The sequence below is a fragment of the Xenopus laevis genome, chromosome 1L (assembly GCF_017654675.1).
Source record: "Xenopus laevis strain J_2021 chromosome 1L, Xenopus_laevis_v10.1, whole genome shotgun sequence".
In the NCBI taxonomy this organism is placed as follows: Eukaryota; Metazoa; Chordata; class Amphibia; order Anura; family Pipidae; genus Xenopus; species Xenopus laevis.
The window spans coordinates 173,455,653-173,478,475 of NC_054371.1; the positions used below are offsets into that span (position 1 = coordinate 173,455,653).

At 37.0% G+C, this 22,823-nt stretch overlaps 1 protein-coding gene across 1 annotated transcript in view; it reads right to left on the minus strand.

Moving 5' to 3' along the window:
* Nucleotides 1-22,823, minus strand: part of LOC108716396 (transmembrane protein 132B) — a 313,047-nt gene that overhangs the window by 60,336 nt on the left and 229,888 nt on the right. The window contains exon 5 of the mRNA XM_018262490.2: nt 4,353-4,496. Within this exon, the coding sequence (XP_018117979.1) occupies nt 4,353-4,496 (144 nt within the window). The remainder of the gene's footprint in view (nt 1-4,352; nt 4,497-22,823) is intronic.

Sequence of the window (22,823 nt, forward strand, 5' to 3'; positions counted from 1 at the left end):
TATATTCCCATATTTCTGCTGATGGGCTGCGGGGGGGGGGGGGTTGATATCAGTCCAACTTGCACTGCAGCAATAAATAGTGACTTGAAGTAAATCAGAGCACAAGTCACATGACTGGAGACTGGAGGCTGGAGGCACCTGGGAAACTGTCAACATGTCTTGCACCATGTTAGATTTCAAAACAAAAAAATATGCTTTTTTGAAAAATGGATAACTGATATATTTTGTAAAAAATAACATGTTTTCCCATGACAGAATCAGAATCAGTTTAAATGTATACTTTATATTTTATACTTTTTCCGTCTTTCCTTCATTTTCTCCACTCTTGTGATTCATGTACAGTGTACAAGCAACACACTCATATCCCAGTTATAAAGCATGACTGTAATTCCTTATTTATATTTATGATGACACCCACATGACCTCCTGTTAAATACAAATCTCCATGCATGAAGGGAATTTTTTTTTTTTACAGGGGTTAACATTTGTAGAGTGCTATAGCTGTCTTGTAGGCTGAGGATCCTGTAAAAGCAACCTCTATTGTTTTTTGTAAAACAAAGGGGCTCAAACACAGATTCTAAATAGAAGCCCTATGTAATATATATATATATGTCTATATGTTCACTAGCAAATTTTCATTCTAGAATTTAGCTACAGTATGTGGTCTGTTTTGAAGTAACATAGCCTGTTGGGCCAAGATACAAAATGCATGACATCAGCTGGGTGTTGGTGGGATGACCTATGCAGTGGCTGTCTTGCATTTGGTTACATTACCTTTAATGATAATTTAGATTGTGAATGCTGTTATCCCGGTTTCCATGCTGTAACTGTTCTACATGTATGCTAAGCCATCTGCATCCTGTTAAATTAAAACATTCCAGAACTTGGCTGCTTCTACACTGTCTTGAACACAAAGCAAACATGCCAGACTGAGACGATCTGCTATCATCCCTCCTGTGCTAATAAATTACATTGTTCCCTGGTGATCTAGGCTGCTATTGTTCTACTTTTCTGACACCATGATGTACTAGACCTAGCTTGTTCTGACCAAGCTCCTGAGAGCTGTCTTCACTGATATGGCCTGTTCATCCTGTTCACATTTATTCTTCTAGATGTCCTGACCTAGCTTAGTTTGTCTGATCACGTTTCAGAATTGCCTGTCCTTACCTGGCCTATCTGACTTTCACAAGAACTCAGCAAAGACTTCAAATTCAACCACTTACTCGTTTCACACTCTAGATATGCCTTAGCATTACATTTGTATTAGAATTAGGGATGGTGACACCACTGTCTGCATTTCTAGACAACCGCTGTGTACTGAGGATTAATTCTTCTTTTTTCCCCACTTCTTTTTCATAAGACATTTATAAATTGCATAAGTTACCAGGGCATGTACAAGAGGGATTTATCTTGTACATTGTTTTGTTCTAGTGTTTTGTAGGCAAGTTGTGGAAGATCCATAGCAGCAGCAGTTTGTTATTGTTTGCTCAGCTAAAGTATGCATGTGTAATTAATGTCTGATTATATTTAATTCATTTACTTAATTAGGGTTAGGGTATGTCTTCAAACTACTTAAGATAATCAACATCCATGTGCTCTTCTAAAGGGTCAGTAACAGAGGCTAATATGTTATTTACATATAAAGATTATGGGTTTTATTTACAATACAAGGGCTAGCTATAAAAAACATTTCTGTGGGAATACAGGATCTGAAGCGCAAAGCATGTACTTGTTTATGTACGCTATATAGAACTGCAATGTATAATATTGAATTTGGTCAGGATTTGGATACCTCTACCTTGTATGTTATTCAGGACATGTAAGACAGGAGTGCCAGAGGATGCTACGGGCACAGGACTGAATGAAAAATGCAGGTATTAAGTACCGGTATCCCTTACACGTGTGAGCGAAGTTCTGCATCTTGGATCTGATTTGTACTCTGCTGTAACATTAAATCTTCCTGGTACAGTGCAATATATATGGGATTTAAGGGGCACATTTTGTTCTAACACTTGTGCCTGCACCATTGACAAATGAGCCAGAATATCTGTCTATCCAGCATCTGCATATAAAATATTTCATTCATTTTAGCTTTGTTAGGCAGGGGGACCGAATCAAACTAAAATATTTTTTAGGCTCTTGCTCCACGGCATTAATGGGTGGGAAGCTCTGAGGGTGAAGGGGTGGGTAATCGACGGAACCTCTATTATTGGGATAGAATTTGGACTCCTTTGCGAACCACAATTAATATAACAACTTAGGTTGCTCACCATGGCAATGGGAGGGTGCGCTTGAGGGTGAAGGGGTGGTGCATCAAACTTCAAAGCGATTTTTGGAAGTCTTTAGCCTAGCACACGACTTACTAATTGAGCTCTGCTACCTACCAGCACCTGTATGCCAAGTTTGGCAATATTTGTATACGTACTGCCTGATTTAATTCGGGGTGTTTGGTATATATATTTCTACTCCATGGAAATGGGAGGGTGCGCCTGAGGGTGAAGGGGTGGCAGTTATACCAAGGTATGGAAGCTCTTATATAAGGTTTAATTTACCATATGGCTAACTAATCTAGATCAGACGCAACTCACGGGCATTTATATGCCAAGTCTGGCAGGTTGGTTGGTCACCAATCGACATCCCAATACTCACCCCATACTGTGTACTTTTTGCCTAATTGGATCTGGGTTCTTTGTCTCCCTGTTCCTAACCGTATTTTAAATGCTCTTCTGGACTTACGTTTCTTAATTTATTTATTAAAAGTTAAGTTTTAACCAATGTGTTCCTTGAGTCATCGGATGTTATGACGGGGTGGTGCAACTTTAAGGGTTAATCTTTTTTTCTTCTTTTTGTATTGCTATAAAATATTTCAACCTATTGTTTCCTGCATAACTTATCTGGTATCTGCTAGATAAATGTGAACCAAAAGCACACTTTTTCTGCATTACTGTGGTGGAATCCTAATCTAATTCCAGTTTAGGCACTATCTGCAAGGAATTTGTATGTTCTCCTTGTGTCTGTGTGGAATTCTTTTGGGTCCTCTGTTTCTTTCACACTCCAAAAACAGACAAGTTAGTATACATTAAAAAGAATAATAGTTTTGACCAGTGTATGTTCTAGGTCTTTTAGTGGCTGTGTACTATGGCTAAAGTAATAGTTCTCTCCTGGTGTTTTTCCAGATACCACCATGCCTCCTACCACTCAAATGAATGTGAATGAAATGTGCACTTTCAGGCTACAAAACCACCCGTCATGAGTGTTGAGAGGGAGATTTCATTCCTATCCATGGCAGGAGGCATGGCATGAAATTGGATTTTGTCCAACCACAATCAATTTTCCCTTTGTATTTGTCAAATCAAAATCTCAAATAGCAAATGTATAAATATCTTCTTCTTGCTATTTTCCCTAGATTTCATTAAGTTTTTACTGTTTTTAATTGCAACTCTGCCCAATACACTATTGTTTTTGCCTTTCTAGCCTATAGCTCTACCAAACCATCATAGTACCCTTTAGGCAGCCATGAACACATGAGTTGCTACACACAGCAGCATGGCTGCCTTTCTACTGTTCTGCAATTGTTCTGAGACTGTTGAGCTCTATTACCACAATTGATTTCTGGTGCACAGTTTTCTGGAAATGAATCTTCCAAAAAGCTAAAATTAGGTTAATTCTTACCAAGACAGATACAAAATGTACCCATTTATTTGATAATGTCATCTCAGTTTTTTTCTTTTTCGGAGGAAAGGTCCCTACTTTCTCTTTTTTCAGTGCCCAATAAGGTGTATATAAAACATTTTTTATTTTATATATCTCAGGGAAAAAGATCAGTATTTTACAGACTTAAATGAAAAAAAAAAAAAGACACCGAGACTGGATCTCAAGAATCAATAACAGGATGGGATGGCCAGGGTCCAATTTAGACTGAAGCAATTACAATGAAAAATTGTAACTTGAACTACTATTTGTTTCCAGTGGGAGTTTCTGCATTATTAGCAGATTATCAGCAGCAGCAGTCGACACTATGAATGGGAGGAATCATATCCACATGGTAGTATCGTTAACCCCTTGTATTCATGAAGTGACACAGCAGGTTCCCTAGGTAACATACGCAAGATAATGACGTTTACAGATGGAAAAGAACTATTTCTTCAAAACGTTTATGTAATACATATGTATAGACGCAATGTTATAGCCTAACAGCGTTTAAAACTCATTGATTGGTCTGTTGGGATTTGTAGATGATAATAGTCTTGAATTTATACAATATATTATCATTGAAAAGAATCCAAGGTATAGAGATTGCAGGGCAGACTGTGGCAGCTGGTTGACGGCTATTATCTGAGAAGAACACTCACCTTTATGACATCTTCATCTGCTGACTTGCACTCGGAGAAGTCAGATACATCAATCACAGAACCATCCTGCTGCACAGCCACCACCTTCACAGGGACCGACACTGCCCTTCCTGTCAGGATGGCTGTATTTAGAAGTTCTGTGTCCTGCATATAGAAATAAAGCATCAGGTCAACTTCTCAGCCTGACTAAAAGCACGAAAGTGAAACAAGCAGAATATATTTCTAGCAGGCATTATTATGCATTACAATCTATGGAAGTTTTCTTATGTTAAACTTTGACGGATGAGATCATGTCCATTGATTTTAATAGAAAAAAAACTCCATAGGTGTAGTAAACGTGTACAGAGAATGTCTGTTGAATAAAAGTAGAAAGTAGAAACCTGTACACTTTTACTAACTATGATAGTTTTTACATGAGATTACTAGACTCATTTGGCTGTTCACATATTTTACCCATGGTCTTGCTATCACAGGCATATATGTATCAGACATTATACAATGCTTTTAACTCCTAGGCCCACTGCCGTTCATCACCCAAGTCCCCTCCCCTTCCTTTGTGCACATGATCAACTTCAGCATCGGGTCCAGAGTACTGGGGATTGGTGCACTGGAAATTTTAAAAATGATTGTATCTTGTGCGAATCACCAGTGCTTCTGAACCAATGCGGGTGTAGTTGGGCGCCATGCCACCCCCCTAAAATTCTGCTGCCCTTGGCCCAGGTCTCTGTAGCCTTTCCACAAATCTGGGCCTGATTCTTTTCTTAGGTTGATCTGCACCCATAGAAGCTGAACTTTGTAGGAAATTGTATTGCTGTGCAACTTTTACACAACTTTATATGTGTACCCCTTGTCAATGTTTGTAAATGAGTGCCATCTCATACAGACTGTTCAAAGCACAGCTAGAATCATTAGATGTTCAACTTATTACTCAAGTTTCTGGTGCCTGAGACGGCAGCAGTTTATGACACTTCCCCAAGGTCACAAGCAGTTGTTAGAACAATTGATCCGGTGTTTAATTTAATTGATCCACTAATTTAATGAGTGAACCCCACGTTTGCAATCCTTTTCATGCCAGCTACTAAGACTAAAACTACTCTTAAATTTTTATAGGACTAATTTTTATAAAGATATAAATCAGCCCCTTAATGCTTCTGTTATACAGCTATTTTGTTCCCTCTAACAATTTCATAATGGGATTCCTTGTCTTGAACACTCTGAATAGTAATCTTGCAAGAAACACAAGAAAGAAGCAGCTCATTTATGATGCTATATCCATTGAGTTTTTGGTCTTGTTTTTTTTACCTGCTGGTGTTTGAAACCAATTATGTGTGATCACTTAAAAATTCTCCATATATGTGTGTAAGCATGAGATTGCCCAACCAGGGAGTCAAAAAGCAGCACAGTAAAGTGCAGCCAAAAAGGGTATAGGGTATTCATGAGCAACCAAACAAAAAAAAACCTATTTGGACTCCTCAATTTCATATATTTAATTATTAAGTGTGCTCTAAAGTTTCTCTTTTTTATTTTCAGTAAGGGTATTCACCAAATATCTTAAAGACTAAATTGATGTTTCTCTTCATGGGCTGCAAAATAGAAACATCAGTCCAGTAGCCCTGCCATTTTAAGTTCCCCAATAAAGCCTTTTTCAGGCTCAAGGCTACCCAGATTCTTCTACAAGTTAATAATACTCACAGACAGCTGTTGCTTCTGTAAAACAAATCAAAAAATACTAGAAAAGGAAGATACCGATAATGACCTTAATCTCTATAATAAATACTGCATTATGACATTTTAGCAATAATGTCTATTTTCTTTATAAAAAGGCAGCGTTTAAGCTTAGAATAGAAAGCGAGAATCCAAACACACTTTGGGAATTCTTAATATTGTCAAACATAAAAGGAACTTAGAGAATACCTTAAATACAGTAAGAACCAGCTGCTACATTGTTCATCACATAAGTGACACCTGGCAATACATTTGAGTTAAAGTCTGTTGACATATTTTTTCTACACAATACTACTATTCATCCTTTCTGTTAGCAAAGTGAATTCTTATTTGTAAGCTTAGTCAAGCCTACCAAGGTTTAACAAGAAGACAAGATAGTTTATAAAAACGACTTGGTAGGCTTGACTACATATAAGAATTTACTAATTTGCCTCAGAGTAGTGATCTATAGAACCTAATCAGCAATTAGCAGTCTACAGCAGAATTTTAGACTGGTACATCTTTTAGGGTACACTATATATATATATATATATATATATATATATATATATATATATATATATATATATATATATATATATATATATATATATATATATATATATATATATATATAGTGTCAAGGACATGCATTTGCCATTGCTTTACATAACTCTATAAATGAAAGTATTGTTCCTTTTAATTTTACATTTTGCTTTTATAATTAAGATTTCCCAAAATATTCCTATTACCAGTCAACCATTGCAACTTGTAGTTGCTCTCTCAGACTGTACATGAGAGATGGCGGCTACTAGCACTGCATTGTAGAACCCATATTTGTTACATAAGTAAGAAATAATGTATAATCTCAAGTAATAGTACAATACATACATAAATGTATTCCTGGCATGATAGACCCCACAGTTAAGTTAATGGTAAACCTCCAGAGGATATAAAAAAAATCTCGAAATGAGAAAAAGACTCTAGAGAAGAAATCCCCAGTATGTAATGAGGCTACACCAAGGCAGGAATGCAAGGTAAAAAATCATGTTTATTCACCAATTCAAACTGTCAGTTCAGTTGATAATAGGGATGCACCGAATCCAGGATTCTGCCTTTTTCAGCATGATTTGGATTCGGCTGAATCCTTCTTCCCGGCCGAACCGAATCCGAATCCTAATTTACATATGCAAATTAGGGGCGGGAGGGAAATTGCATTACTTTTTGTCAGAAAACAAGGAAGTAAAAAATATTTTCCCATTCGGATTCGGTTCGGTATTCGGGGGTTCGGCCGAATCCAAAATTGTGGATTCGGTGCATCCCTAGTTGAAAACTTCTTAAACAACCTGGTACCCAAAATACTGAGACTGGAAAAAATCAAGCAACATTAAACCCTAGTATAGATAAATATATATATATATATATATATATATATATATATATATATATATATATATATATACTGCATATATAGGTATATCTGGAAATCAGATATCCAGAAAGAATGGAAAGGCCATCTCCCATATACTTAATTTTAATTTTCCTTTTTCTCGGTACTTGATCCCAACTAAGATATAATTAATCCTTATTGGAAGCAAAATCAGCCTATTGGGTTTATTTGATGTTTACATGATTTTCTAATATATAACAGGTCCCATACCTATATACGTATATATATCAATGTAATTAAAAAGCAACATGTGTCCCCTTTTAATCCCATATTAGAGGTATACAAATGAAGCAAATAGGTGACAATGCAGACAAGGGTGTGAGTACTTGACTGAATATAAATTGCCTTTTATCTGTGAAGACAGACTTTGGCAGATGGAAGAGATGTTTTGCAATGTTATACAATGTAGTTAGTTACCTTTAGGGCCCCGAATCTGCAAACACAAGCAATAACTGATTGCCAGCGCTCGACTGTGTAATGTTTCACAAGCCACAAAATATTCCCATGTCTCGCTGACCATCAGATAATATGTTATCTGCTTCGTTGATGAATTTATACAACTGGCATGCTAATGACTCCATTAGCTGAGGCTTCATTTAAACCTCTGTGCGGCTGCAGTTTGATTAATTAGTTTAAATGAGCTGAACTCTCTGCCCCATCCAGCAAAGGTAACAGTGAAATAAGGTCTCTTAATGATATTCTGTGCAAGTACTGAATGTGTTTTTTCTTCTTATGGCATATGACGCTCTTCTGCTTTAAAATACTGAAGATAACCATGTATGAATTATTTTCAAAACAGTTTAATGCCAGTTAACACAGTATAATGAGAAAGACTGATAAGCTTTACTTGTTTCTGTACCACTGTCTAGGACCATAGGTGCCTTCATGCTCTGTTTGGTATGGGACCTGTTATCCAGAATGCTCGGGACCTGGGGTTTTCCGGATAACGGATCTTTCTGTAATTTTGGGTCATCATGCCTTATGTCTACTAGAAATTCATTTAAACTTTAAATAAACCCAATAGGCTGGTTTTGCTTCCAGTAAGAATTAATTATATCTTAGTTGGGATCAAGTACAAGCTACGGTTTTATTATTAAGGAGAAAAAGGAAATCATTTTTAAAAATTTACTACAACCTGCCATCCCTTTAGTTGTGAGATGTAAGCACCATTCAAAAAAAGCTATTTTCCACCAGTATCGTTCCTTGGTGACATAATTTACACTCAGGTTTGTTAGGAAAACCCATATAATTTCACTATATAATTTTTGTTTTATTTATTAAATGCTTGCACAGCTGTCCCCCACAGCAGTGGGTGGAAAGCAGTTGAAGTTCTTCACAAACTAGACTGACCAATGTTACCTATGACTTTGACTAATTCCATACAAATCCCAGGTTTCAAACATTTCAGATATCTCTGCCATAATTACAATTTATATTCAGGCGTCTGCAAACATTTATGTGAAATAATCTGTCTAAATGTAGTGGCATGGTGGGAAATAGAAGGGTCAGAACCCATAGGTTGATTTTGAATTCAATGGGCACATAATAATGATGTATGTGTTATTTTTTTCCAACTATGCCTTAATTTCACTGCAAAAAAGTTCAGTTGTCCCTACTTTTAAAAAAACAGTGTCACGGTCAGCACCCTAAATCCAGAACCAATGCTAAGCACCCTGTTCTCGGCTCTTGCTTCTGCCTTTAACAGCCGCCTTTTACCTCGGGAGGAGCCCTCGGCTAATCGGATGCCGCCAGGTCTTACTAAGAGAGATGCCAAGCAAAGGGTTCTGGACGAGAAGGGCCACGGCCGTAAAGCAAAGTCTTTGGGCAGAAGGTCACAGTACAAGGTGTAGACAGAAACAGTAGTCAATACAGGCCGGGTCTGGGGCAGGCAGAATACAAGCAGAGTCAGACAGGCAGGGGTCAAACCAGGAGATCAATCAGAAGGTATACAGATACAGGCAGGGTCAGGATTTCAGAAGTCAGGATCGTCAAAACAGGCAGGGGTCACAACAGGTATCAGATATTAGACAGGAATTAACTCAGAAAGGCACTAGGAACTCACAAGGAATGAACCTATAATGGGCAATGAAAAATATAAACTGGCACTTTAAATACATTTACGCCAGCGCGCCTGCGCCTATAAATAAGAGGAATGCGCGCCATGCGCGTCCCTAAGTTATAGGAGTTGAAGAAGAGGAGCGCCGTGGCGGGCATCTCTTACTCTCATGTGTATCTGTTTCCTAATTTTTTCTTTGCTAAATCTCATTTTGTTCAGTTTGTTTTGCACATGGTCATACTGCATACTGTAGTCTCACCTTTTCGGAGGTTTGTCTCTTTGTTTGAATCTTGGTTTGTCCGATTAACATGACATCTCTGGAAAGCAGTCATTCTTTTATACATTGCTAACATATTTAATGCTCTTTGGATCTTAAATTAAGCATAAGCAAAACCTAACACACTTAACTCCCTTAGAGTTTTCAATTCAGGAAGACATCATTCAATTGCATATAACAGTGAATTACCTGTATAGTTCATTTACTGTTTTGGATCCTGTAGACAGGACTGTGCACATGAGCAAGTACAAGGAACAGCGTAAACACTACCTTTATCCAACATATGCCAAGCTGTGAGGCAAAACATTACAAGTAATCAGGCAAGAGTTATTGCAGCACCTCCCTCACATACTGAAGTTGTCCATGCAAAACATTTAAAACCATTTGAAATTTGTAGACCTGTCATTCTTTGACCAAAGGAGAATGTGATGGGTTTCTAATGCATAATTGCCACTGAAGGTCAGCAGAAGCCTTTTATGTGAAAACACAGCTGGCAAGTAAAGCAACATTTGTGATAGCACTCGGGGAAAAATATGAAACTGATTTCTTCAAGAGAGCTTTGAAAGCATCGACAGAACCTTGGAAATATGGTTTCTTTTCTACTGCAGTTATACAAAACAATAATGTACAGTATGTAAACTTGTATGCCTTATATTAAACAAAGGTTTCCTTTGACTGCATTGGTCAATGAATCATCATAACTTAACTTAATAAGTACTATATTTATGTAACACTTAAACCAATAAATACAGTAAAGTTGGGAATACAGCCCCAAAAAAATGGACCCATTTTCTAGCTATTCCAAGAAATCTTTACAAGACAAGTAATATTTGCAGCAGGCTTGTATACATACTGTATATTCTAAAACCAGTCACTCAATCTCTGTGTATTAAAGTATAATATGTATCTGGCACAGCACTCAAGTACATCTACATAAAAGCCTATTTTCTATTAATTTAAAAAGCTTTCCAAAAATACACACAGATAAATCAGTGACTCTTCTTATAAGTTTCTATTCATCTAAAGAGATCTTGCTTGGTCAGTATATTTTAGTCCCCTTGGTTGACTGTTAATAATACCACATTTTTACATCTTAGTAGTTATACAGAAACTATTCTGCCAAAAGAGCCCTTTACACTGCACATATGAACCAACATAGAGAACAAAGACCTGAACCTGTGCTCCTCCTATCGTTCTGTTAGCAATCTTAGCAAAAATCCCAATTCTTATCAGTTTCAATGAGTATATGTATGAGGTACAGAGTTATCATGCACCCCCTAATAAAATTTTTATATTAGAATAAGTTCAGCTCTTATAATTTGTTTCCTGTAAGATCATATTTTACAGAAACACGTCCTGCTCTGCTACTGCAGAAGGAACCAATGTGCACAGCTGAGATACAAACTTTTATCTGATGCACCAGCACTTTTACCTGATGCACCATTCTAGTAATATTTCTTATAAACCAGTAATCATCATAGTAATCACATGATTATAACAGTTTGGCATTAATAAAATGGTGAACTTTAAGGGGCACATTTACTGAAACTCAAATGAATCTCATTTTTTTTTTTACAAAAAATCTGGCCAAACTCCCATCCACGATTTTAACTCATTTATCAATAATTTTTCCCAAAAACATTAGAGCGACAAAACATTATGACAAAATCAAGCATCAATTCGAATCATACGATTGATGCTCCAAAAACTCGAGTTTTCACTGCAAGTTTTTCATCAAAAAATTCTAGTTTTCCCCTTAAAAAACTGGACCAGAAAAAATCATGGTTTAATGAATGAGCCCCTATATCTTACAGCATAAAAGATCTGTAAACAGCACTAACTACTGTGCTGTGTAACTGTTTGTTGTGGTCATTGCGTGTGTGCTGGAGACAGTATAAAACTGGTTTGCAATGGCAAATAAACAACCTGACTACCTGAAAGGCAACAGGAACATTCTTTTTCACGTAGAAATCCTTTTCCTAATGTAGAACATTTTTGGAAACAGTTTATATGCTTAGTAGTTTAGGAACCTGATGCACCCAGGGTCGGACTGAGCCGACGGGACACTGGGAAAAAACCCGGTGGGCCCCAACCCTCATGGGCCCAAACCCCAGAATCCAATCTGCCCGTCCCTAAAAGAAAAACAATTTGCAGAGGAGCGCACCGGCTTTTTGCACATGCGAATCGGAGTTCGCACATTCTCCCCTTGTGCCGGAGTTTGCGCAATGCTCCCCCTGTGCCAGAGTTTGGGCATTCAGCCTGGGCATCCGGAGGTTGGTACCCGGTGGGCCCCCAATGTCCAGTTCGACCCTGGATGCACCAGTTGTTAGTGCAGGGCTAAGAACATGTTCCTGTTGTCTTTCAGCTCCCTGCAATAAATGGAATTGCTTCTTTTTTACCCTTGCAACATGTATATGTGAACATGTATATGTGAACAAGTTTAATAAAGTTATATAATACAAAAGAGCCATGAATATCCTGTAAATGATAACCTTCTAAACAGTGCTTAGTGATGTCATCAGTTACATTCAGAGCTTAGTGATATCCTTTCTGCCATTGTTTAACTGCCATTGTTTTAATATTTTACCAGTACTAGGTATCCTATTTATCTGTTAAACTAATTGGAACTTTTAAACTGCTATTCTCTGTACCTGATGTTATTTTTTTATAAATAAAAAAATTTGAGCCAAAGTTTTTACTTAGTCATGTAACATACAGTTACCAAATAGTTGTTTGTATTTTGTAGTTTTTTCCTAACTGAATGAGAACAGAATATAAACAAATACCCTTTAAAATAATGTCCTTGTTTGAAACTTATATTGAATGGCAATAATTATGGTCAAATATTTTAGTAAATAACCATCAATGCAAAAGAAAATTTTAAATTAAATTGTTCCTTAAATCGCTTCTCTACCTGAATATGCCAGTACTGTGCCCAGTGTATTTTTTAATTACAACAGTAACCTAGTTAATAGTATTCCTTTGTTGTCTGAAGGAATATATTCCTTATCCAGCCTAGCGTAAATTAAAATTTAATAGAACATCAGGTCGAAGTAGAATTAGGAAGCAAATGACAGCTGTTTAATTAAAAGCTAAAGCTGATTAGATGGCAGTGCCGAGAGGAATACTCCAGAGGATGAGTATAAAACTATTGAAACTCAAGGCAGAGATAATAGCTTTATTTGAATATGAAAAAGCTCTTTGCAGGGATGGTGTAAATGTTTGCCACCTCATTGGTTTGGACAAACTAAAAAATGCGAACGAGCAGCTTGGCAGGAGAGAAGATAAGGATTTGAATACCTGCTGTCCGCTTAAACTTCATCCATGCTTTTATAAACAAGCGGCATTATTTGGGTAAAATGTATCGGTTGTTAATGGCCCTGGCTTCATAAAGGAAGGTCAATTGAACAGAGAAAGTTCTTCTCTTTTGTTAAAGCTCAGCTTGGTGTGAAACAAAGGAACAGAAACGGCAGCCAATTAATTTACCTTTCATTTAAAGTTTGCAACACATCTGTGCTACAAAGTGGCTAATAGCACTGTTAATGAATCTATTGAATGAACATTGCTAATAATACATACATGTATTCCATATACATAATGGATCAATGTGAAAGTATGTATTTTTTCAAGAGGATGACATATATGAAGAGTAGTAGTACAGGTATGGGACCTGTTATCCAGAATGCTCGGGACCTGGGGTTTTCCGGATAATGGATCTTTCCGTAGTTTGGGTCTTCATGCCTTAAGTCTACTAGAAATTCATTTAAACATGAAATAAACTCAATAGGCTGTTCTGCTTCCAATAAGGATTAATTTTATCTTAGTTAGGATCAAGAACAAGCTACTGTTTTATAATTACAGAGAAAAAGGAAATCATTTTTAAAAAATTGGATTATTTGGATAAAATGGAGTCTATGGGAGACAGCCATTCTGTAATTTGGATAAGGGATCCTATACCTGTATATAAATTTTGCACACCATATTAATAAATATTAAAACTCTGGGTGCTCGCTGCCTGACAGCCGCCATAAATATAACATATGTAAAGTAGAATGAACAGGGCACACCAGTCTACCAAAATTTATTTTGTCAGGGGCACATGCAAAGTTAAAATATGCATATATGAAGAGTGGGGGCAGATACATTAAATAGGTATTTGTGCTTCCGTTAAGGGCTATAATGTAGGTTACTTTCAAGTGGGAATGGAATAAAATATCAGCTAAAGACACGGCAGTCTTGACTACATATGCTTAATATGCTCAAATGAGCAGGACACAGTCCTCAAGTATATAATTGTATTTTGCAATTTCAAAATCGTTGAGTGTCCAAATGAAGGACTGTGTAATATAAGTAGAAGCCAATGTGGGTTATGACACATGACATTAAGAAGGAAACATTCAGTAAGGCAGCAATTAATAAAGAAGAGTGGATAAGGATGTAGGAGGTTTTGAAGTAGAGGAAGTCATGGCAATAAAATAAGGGGAAGAACAATTGTAATTTACTGAATAAAGAAAAAGGCATGTAGGAGCTGGAGTAGAGGTGGAGAGAAAGGCAATGTATCAGGAAAAAATGAGGAGGAAAGGTGAAAGGAAAAAACAATATATGGGGGGAAGTAGAAATGTGACTTGAGGAAAGTATTGGTCCAATTTTTTTTTTAAATTACACCTTCAGGTGAAAAAATGTGCTCATCCCTATATCTGACCTTATACAATATACAGGATTATAGAATGTATATGAAAACCATCCCCCCCCCAAGCATATACTGTATAGTACCTATGTTATTACACATAGTAATTGGTATGCTGAAGACCAACTTTAAGTGGAAAGTAATCAAAATTTAACATTTTTATCACTAGTTGCATTTTAAGAAATGTCACAGAATTTTTTTCATTATTTGATTTTTCTCAAGTTTGAAAATATTCACGTGAATTGCACTAGAATTAGAGGTACAATTACCCCAAAGGTAAAGAAAATTGAGAATTCATGTGCAAGCGTAGTTACATTAAAACCATGATGTGCCATTTGGTTACAATTTAAGCACTGTGTTTTTTTAAGCTGTCAGAAAGAAGCAAGAGAAATTGATCAGTGAAAGAAAAGGTTTTTTGCACCAAACAAATGTGCAACGTGACCTTTAATAAATGTGCTCAAAAAATGGCCAAACAGCCAATGGATATTTTCCCAGACAGTAAAAAAATGATGTTAATGCAGAACCTTAGTGCAGTCTGGGAAGTGCTGCACAAGTGAGTAATAACAACAATTAATGGAGGAAATTAGCATTTGGTGAGAATCAATAGCATTTAGCACGTAATAATCAGCCTTTCAGTGGTTGATGAAGTAACAGATTTCTTTGCCTACAAACATTGATCAGTCAGTGAAAGGATCAGAGCTGCACCACAACTAGAAGTTGGCAGGTTCCCCATCTTTGTTATAATCAAAGGAAATGTCCTGTGCTCAGCTACATAGCTATTACTGGCAATACTGATGAAAAAATCCTGATTTAGACATTAGACCTGTGCCCTGTGCTCACTTCCATTGACGTCAATATGGCACTTATAATTCATACAGCACTTACATGGCACTCAAGCTGCAGGGAAACCCCTAAATGGAATGGTATGGGAAATATTTCTATAATGTAGGTTTAAATCTAGTTCAGTTATGGATATTCCACTGCTTAAATGTCAGATAGAGTCCTAAGTACTTAAAACTGTGACCTCCATTTATTGCATCATTAAGGCTAACCTTTAACATTACATATTTCAACATTTATTTGATGTTAATATGCTGATAAAGGTAGAACAACGATAAATGAGGCCTCAAACCGTACTGTAGACTTTGAGTGCCGCTAAAGGTCAGATGATACTGAATGAATTTTCCAGCAGAACGTTCAGATCTTTGTGGATAAGTGAGCAGTATATTGTGACACTCACAAAACTCAATAAATAAATACAAGTAGACTGCTAAAAACTACTAATATGAAATATCATCTATATTGTAATATAACTGTATAATATTACTATGCTGCAATATACACAGAATAGGCACAATGAGTCCTTGCCCTGTAAAGCTTCCAGTCTAGGAGTGATGCCTGAGGCACAGGTAAGTCACAGGGCCTATAATGTTACATGTTGAATTAATGCAGAGAAACTCAGAAACACTGTTATTGTTTGCACTTTATCAATAGTATAATTAAAGGGGTGATTCACTTTTAAGTTAACTTTTAGTATGTTATAAAATGGGCAATTCTAAGCAAAGCAACTTTTCGATTGGTCTTTATTATTTACTTTTAGAGGTTTTTTTAATTATTTGCATTATTCTTCTTTGAAATGAGGGTCAATGAACCGATCTAAAAAACAAATGCTCGGTAAGGCTACAAATGTATTCTTACTGCTACTTTTTATTACTCATCTTTCTATTCAGCCCATATCCTATTCATATTCCAGTCTCTCATTCAAAAGCCACAAATAATAAAAAATGAAAACCAATCGCAAATTGTCTCAGAATAGCACCCTGTACATCATAATAAATGTTATCACAAAAGTGAACAACAACCCTTTTAAGCTGTTGTGAGACTCATTTCCTCCCAGATGCCCTCTTGACCTAATGGGAATCAGGATCAGGATGAGGAACATATAAACAGACACTGCTGACAATGCTATACAATGAGCTGGCAAGCCCTCGCCTGTCACTGAGACTCAGACACTTAGGGGCCCATTTACTTAGCTCGAGTGAAGGAATAGAATAAAAAAAACTACGAATTTTGAATGGCTTTTTTTTGGCTACTTCGACCATCGAATTGGCTAATTCGACCTTCGACTACGACTACGACTTTGACTTCGAATCGAACGATTCAAACTAAAAATCATTTGACTTTTCGACCATTCGATAGTCGAAGTACTGTCTCTTTAAAAAAAACTTCGACCTCCTACTTCGCCACCTAAAACCTCCCGAGGTGCCATGTTAGCCTATGGAGAAGGTCCCCATAGGCTTTCTAACAATTTTTAGGTTGAAGAAAAATCGTTCGATCGATGGATTAAAATCCTTCGAATCGAAAGAATCTTCGTTCGATCGTTTGATCAAACTATTTGCGGTAAATCCTTCGACTTCGATATTCGAAGTCAATGGATTTACATTCGGCAGTTGAATATCGAGGGTTAATTAACCCTCGATATTTGACCCTATGTAAATCTGCCCCTTAAAGTGCCACTGGTTTACAATCCCCTTTTTTCTCTTTTTTACCTTTGTGGAGACTCAGCTAGCTTTTCTACCAATATCTCTCACCCACTTAGGTTCCACAGGATCTACCCTTACACTAGCTGACCTATCTACATAGTGCTGAATATATAAAGACTTTTAGGCCCTTGTGTCATTAGTTATCCCTGACATTAGCCTAAGAAGCCTGGGCTAACTAGACACATCCTTACATGCAATCTCTTACGTTCTGTTTGACTCAGAGGGACTATCTCCACCTTTCACCAATAAGAGAGATAAAGGGGGTGTTCACCTTCCAAACACTTATTTCAGTTCAGTTGTTTTCCATTATTTTTTTTTTACTGCTTTTACAAACTTTAAAGTTTAATGTCCCTGGTGTTTCAGTCTGGCAGCTCAGTGATCCAGGTGCAGACTCTTAGGGGGTTATTTACTAAGCTCTGAATACACGAAATTACCCGAAATCTGAAAAATTTGTGATTTTTTTTTTATAAAATCTGACTTTTATTAAACCCTGAGGGCTAAAAAGCCCGAATATAAAAACACGGCATCTCAAACCAGCCGAGGTTGCATAAAAGTCAATGGGAACAGTCCCATTGTTTTTCGGTTGTGTCGGGGGTTTCGGGCAATGTCACAATTTTTTCGGAGCTTTCGGGTGAAAACTCCGAAAAATTCGGAGATTTCGGGGAAAATTCACGAAAAAATTGTGAAAATCGGAACTTTTCCCGTTTAGCAAATTTTTGGGAAAATGTAATAATAAATAAGCATTAAAAACCCGAGCGGGTTAGATCGGAGTTTGTAGCAGCCGATATTGAGATAAATTCGGACCTTGATAAATAACCCCCTTAGTTGATACATTTCTCAGCAGCATTTCTGGAGTATTGGCAACTAATGTATCAACTCTAACTGCTGCCTGTAATGAAACCCAGGGATTCTGCTCAGCTGGGACAAAGATAAGAAATGTATCAATTTAGAACAGTTTACAGGGTCGGCGACCCCCCTTCCCAGAGCTGCTATAGGGTCAGGCCACACAGGGCGTTTTGGGGAGATTTGGTCGCCTGGCGACTAATCGTCTCGTTTTTGCGGCGACCAATCTCCCCAAACGCCTTCCCTGAATATGCGCCGGCTAAAATGAAAAAACGCGAGGCAACTTTGGGCGACTTCGGAAACGAACCGCTGCGTGTGATTAGCAGGTGAAAAATGGCACTTTACACTTCAATAGTAGAAAAACAATTAAACATAGAAAATAGAAAGTAATTGGAAAAAGTCATTATTTTTGGTGATCTTTCTGGAAACAACTAGTTGTTTGAAGGTGAACAACCCCTTTAAAAGGGGATTCCGTAACTTATGCTACAAAAGGTACCGTATATACTCGAGTATAAGCCGTCCCGAGTATAAGCCGAGATACCTTATTTTACCTCCAAAAACTGGGAAAGCTTATTGACTTGAATATAAGCCTAGGGTGATAAATGCAGCAGCTTCTGGTAAGTTTCAATCAAAAAATGTATGCTCCCATTGGAGTTGCCGGCGTCTCGTTTTTGGATGCCGGCGACCATTCTTGGACGCCGGCGAATTTTTTTGGAGACTATTCTTGGACGCCGGCGACTATTCTTGGACACCTTGACCCGAGTATAAGCCGAGGTAGAGTTTTTCAGCATATTTTGTGGTCTGAAAAACTCGGCTTATACTCGAGTATATACGGTACTACTGGAACATTTGATAACAATTAACCATTGAAAACATTATATTCATCCCATTTAAAGTACAGAAGCTGCAACATGTTCTCTCTGATTATTTTAACAATCATGAACAATTTACGCGTTTTCAAAACAAAGATTTTGCCCTCCTTCTCTGGAGAACTACTAAGCATCCCTTCAGCCAGCCTGCACCTTTTAACAGCACGTAGACACCCAGCATAGGATACAATTGAATTTTGCCACTTACCAAGAAGTGCTCAAGCTACTGTGAATGTCGGCAATCACAAGCTATCATTGTGTTATGGCAATGAACTATATGGCAAAATTGTAAACTCTATATGCAGGGCCCTCCTTCCATTCTTTGATGTAACATTTATTCATCTTTATTATTTATTTAGGTTTAATTTACTCTCACATTGTATGCATTGTATGATATGTGTAGAGTTGAGTGCACAAGAAGAGCTATATAAATGTATACTATCCATTCATACACCCATGTTAAGTATGCAATAACATAACTGTGAAGGTTTAGTGGCACTCCACATAATAAGTACAACAGAAGCAAAAAGATTACCAGATAATGCAAAATCTGTATAGTTTTCAAGAGAATAAGTGCCTTATCATTGAAGGCTTATCCTTTGTTTCAATTTCTTATTTCTGAAATCTCTTTCCCTGTTCCTGTGAATAACCATATCCATTGAATGAGCAGATTTTTTAAAAAAAAATGTGCTGTGACCTAAAACCAGTCCTGTTTGGGTTCTATTTTCAAAATGCAGCACTAACCTAACAAAGCCAGATGCTCAAGTATCAGTTTGGTGTGTATTGTTGGACCACCCACCTGCAGCGCCAGGAAAAATGGCTGGTGATTTTACACAATGCTCCAACTATCTAGTTCCATTTACTGCCAGCAAATACATTGTATTACTATCTCAAATCACTGTCTGGGTGTTTAAGGCTTCTATTCTTGCACAGTAGGTGGAAATACATTTTGTCTGACACATGACACAGATAAGAAATAGCTTTATTTTTTTTATTTTTTTTTATGATTCATAGCTTGCATTCAAGAGAAGACTCATAAAGTAAGAAATATTGAGTACTGAAGTTTGCCTAACACTGTGTGTATACAGAAAGCTCAAATGGAGCCAGCTCTTCCTATTGCACTGATATGCGGAAAAGCAGAACATTTAAACAAGATACACAAATTGTTAAGTGCATTCTTGGCATCTTTTAAACATCACTGCCCTTTAAAGCATCCAAGGAGATCATTTAAAATAAAAAAAAAAAATCCCATTTGTGTCTGTGCAGAATGCACTTCTTCCCAGCTCTCCAGACACTGCCTTCAATCTTGTTCTGTCACAGGAAAATGTTGTGTTGGCGCGCTCTCCATTGTGATTGGCTTAAAAGTTACTTTATATCAATTCTACAAAGACAAGATAATCAAATGAAAAAGGCCGCCTGCCTTCCCCTGTGAATCATCATTAGGGCTGCACAGAGTGGTTTTCTCAAGATAATCTTGCTGAAGGACAAAGCAGAATCCATTTTCTGTGGCATATTTGTTCTAAGCCACAGCACTTCTAATGGTGGTGCACAACTACTCTCATTTATACCTGAGCACTCACAATCTGTTCAGTTGGGGAACACAGCTGGGCTATTATAGGGCAGAGAGGGCATCTCCCTCTGAGCAGGTCCTATGGTCAAAAATGTCCTTGTTAAAAGTACTAATTTACTCATTAGTAATTGAGGCATTCTTTAGTAGATATATTTTTTATAGATTATGTCAGGAAAACCCTGGAGGGCTTTCAGTTAACACTGATCTACAAATTCAAGCACCCCTCTGAGTCAGATACTGTTCTTGGCTGCATATTTTTTTTATATCTGAGATTTACAAAGATCATTCACTAAAGATTAAGGCATGCACTGCCTTAAAATGTAACTCCTAATTCAAGTCCTGCTGAAAAACCCCATCTTCTCTGAAATATTCAGTGTATAATACCATGGGCAAAGTTTCTCCCATTTCAGTAAAAACCGGACATTTGCTATTCTTCATTCTTGATTCATTAAACAGGTAAAAGCTAATTGTCAACTATGCATTAGTGAACGGAGATAAACTGTATCCATGTTATTACATAAGCCCCATATTTATTGTTGGAGTTTTGCACTAGCAACACCTAAAAGCCAGCAATAAAGACATTTCAATTGAACAAACCTGAAATGACTATAAGCCTTTCCTTATTTTATGGGTCATATTTAAAACTACATTCATTTGCATTTCCAAATGAATTCCCAATTTAACTTACAGGTATATTTGGCAATAGATATCATTAACATGGTTGTCTATAATAGCCAACGATCAACCATGTTAGCAGACACGGTACTTCCTGTGACCTGCTTAAAACTATTTAGTGTTTTAGTTTTGTCCTGGGAAACTAAAGCTTATTTATAGTAGAGTGTTATTATTTTTTCTCTAAATGTAAGCTAGGATGTATTATACAGATACATTTTGCAGTGTATTTATGCATACAAGCATAAGCTGCCATAAAGTTGGCCAAGAAAGCAACTGCCTTACTTTCATTAACAGAGTTGAGTGAATTGGTGGTCTCAGATTGCCAAAATCTCATAAAAAAGCTAAAACCTTGCTTAGAATCATGCTTTGATGACCACATTCAGATAACCTTGTATGATAAAGTATTTAAAATTTGGATTGTGTTTCAGTATTCATTACTGAACAATATTTAAGCTTGAGCATTATCCACATCAAAGGCATTTGTTTTAACACTAAACTACTTAAGATGTAGATCTTGGATTAAATATATAGCCTGAACCATGCATTGACTGAGAGCATTTTGAACTTCTTCAGCACCTCACCAATTCATGAATTCAATGTGATCTGGCAGACTTTGGATGGAATTGAAAATCAGCATCTTCCTGTGAATGCTGGGATATGTAGTTTGATAACAAATGAGTCTCATTCAACTTTGTGCGCTTCAACTGTAACTGAGAAGGTCAAAAGCAGACAAACCAAGCTCCTCATTATACAGAAGTGATTTTCACAGTTATTCCAACAGATTTATTTCAGACACCTGCACCCTGGGGAGCGAGGGGAATGACATATGTCACTAGTTTTCCCAACTGTAATGACAGCAGCCTTGCCCATGCCAAGTGTATGTGATCTATCACATATGACACGGCTTGTTGGTTTTTCTTGTGCATTCCTTAGTACAAGATCTTTACATTAAGAAATTTAGTAGCTTACTTTATAAAATAAAAATTAAAGCTAGAAAATCAGAGGTGATGCTTATGTAAAAGCAAATAAAGTAATTCTGGAGTACTTGTTTACACAAATGTGGCACAATTCTGTGGCTAATGCTCTTTGATTTCAATAATACATTTTATTCTGTTGAAACTTAAATTTCTTTATTTTTTAATACATTGGTTTATGTTTTTTTAATGAATCAGACTATGATAACTTTTAGATTGCATTGGCAAAGCTTAGTTTATCTGTTGACAACAGACAAATGAGTTCAGGATACTGCGTGACAAAGAAGAGAAAGCATGTTAAGTAGTGCTAAGCAAAGTTGGCACTGGAACTTCTGTAAAGCCTGTTAAAGAAAAAAGAAAGCTTTAAACACTGGGGTTCCAAAAATCACTTACCTGATATCTTGTACCAGTGCTCAACAAAAAACTGCACCGGCCCAAGGTTCTTCTCAGTGAGCACTATAGAGCAATCCTCTTCCAACTTCTTCTTTCTTCACGTGGTTGCGCATGTGCAGTCAAGGGGGGGGGGGCAAAACTTTATCAGAAAAGCCAGATATTTACTCTACTGCACATTGGTTGTTGAAGAAAGGAGAGTTGGAAGAAGAGGATAGGCACTCAGTGGTGCTTGTGCAGTCATACAAAGCAGATTTCAGGAGCACTGAGCTATCAGGTAAGTGGTTAACATATCTATATGCTTTGATAAATGTGTCGATGTGTAAACACTTTCCCAACAGTCAATGCCCTGTGAGGGTATGATTCCTCTTAGTTAAATCATATTGTTTTTCGTTATTTCGTTTATTTTTAGTTAGTTTTCCTATGGACTGGC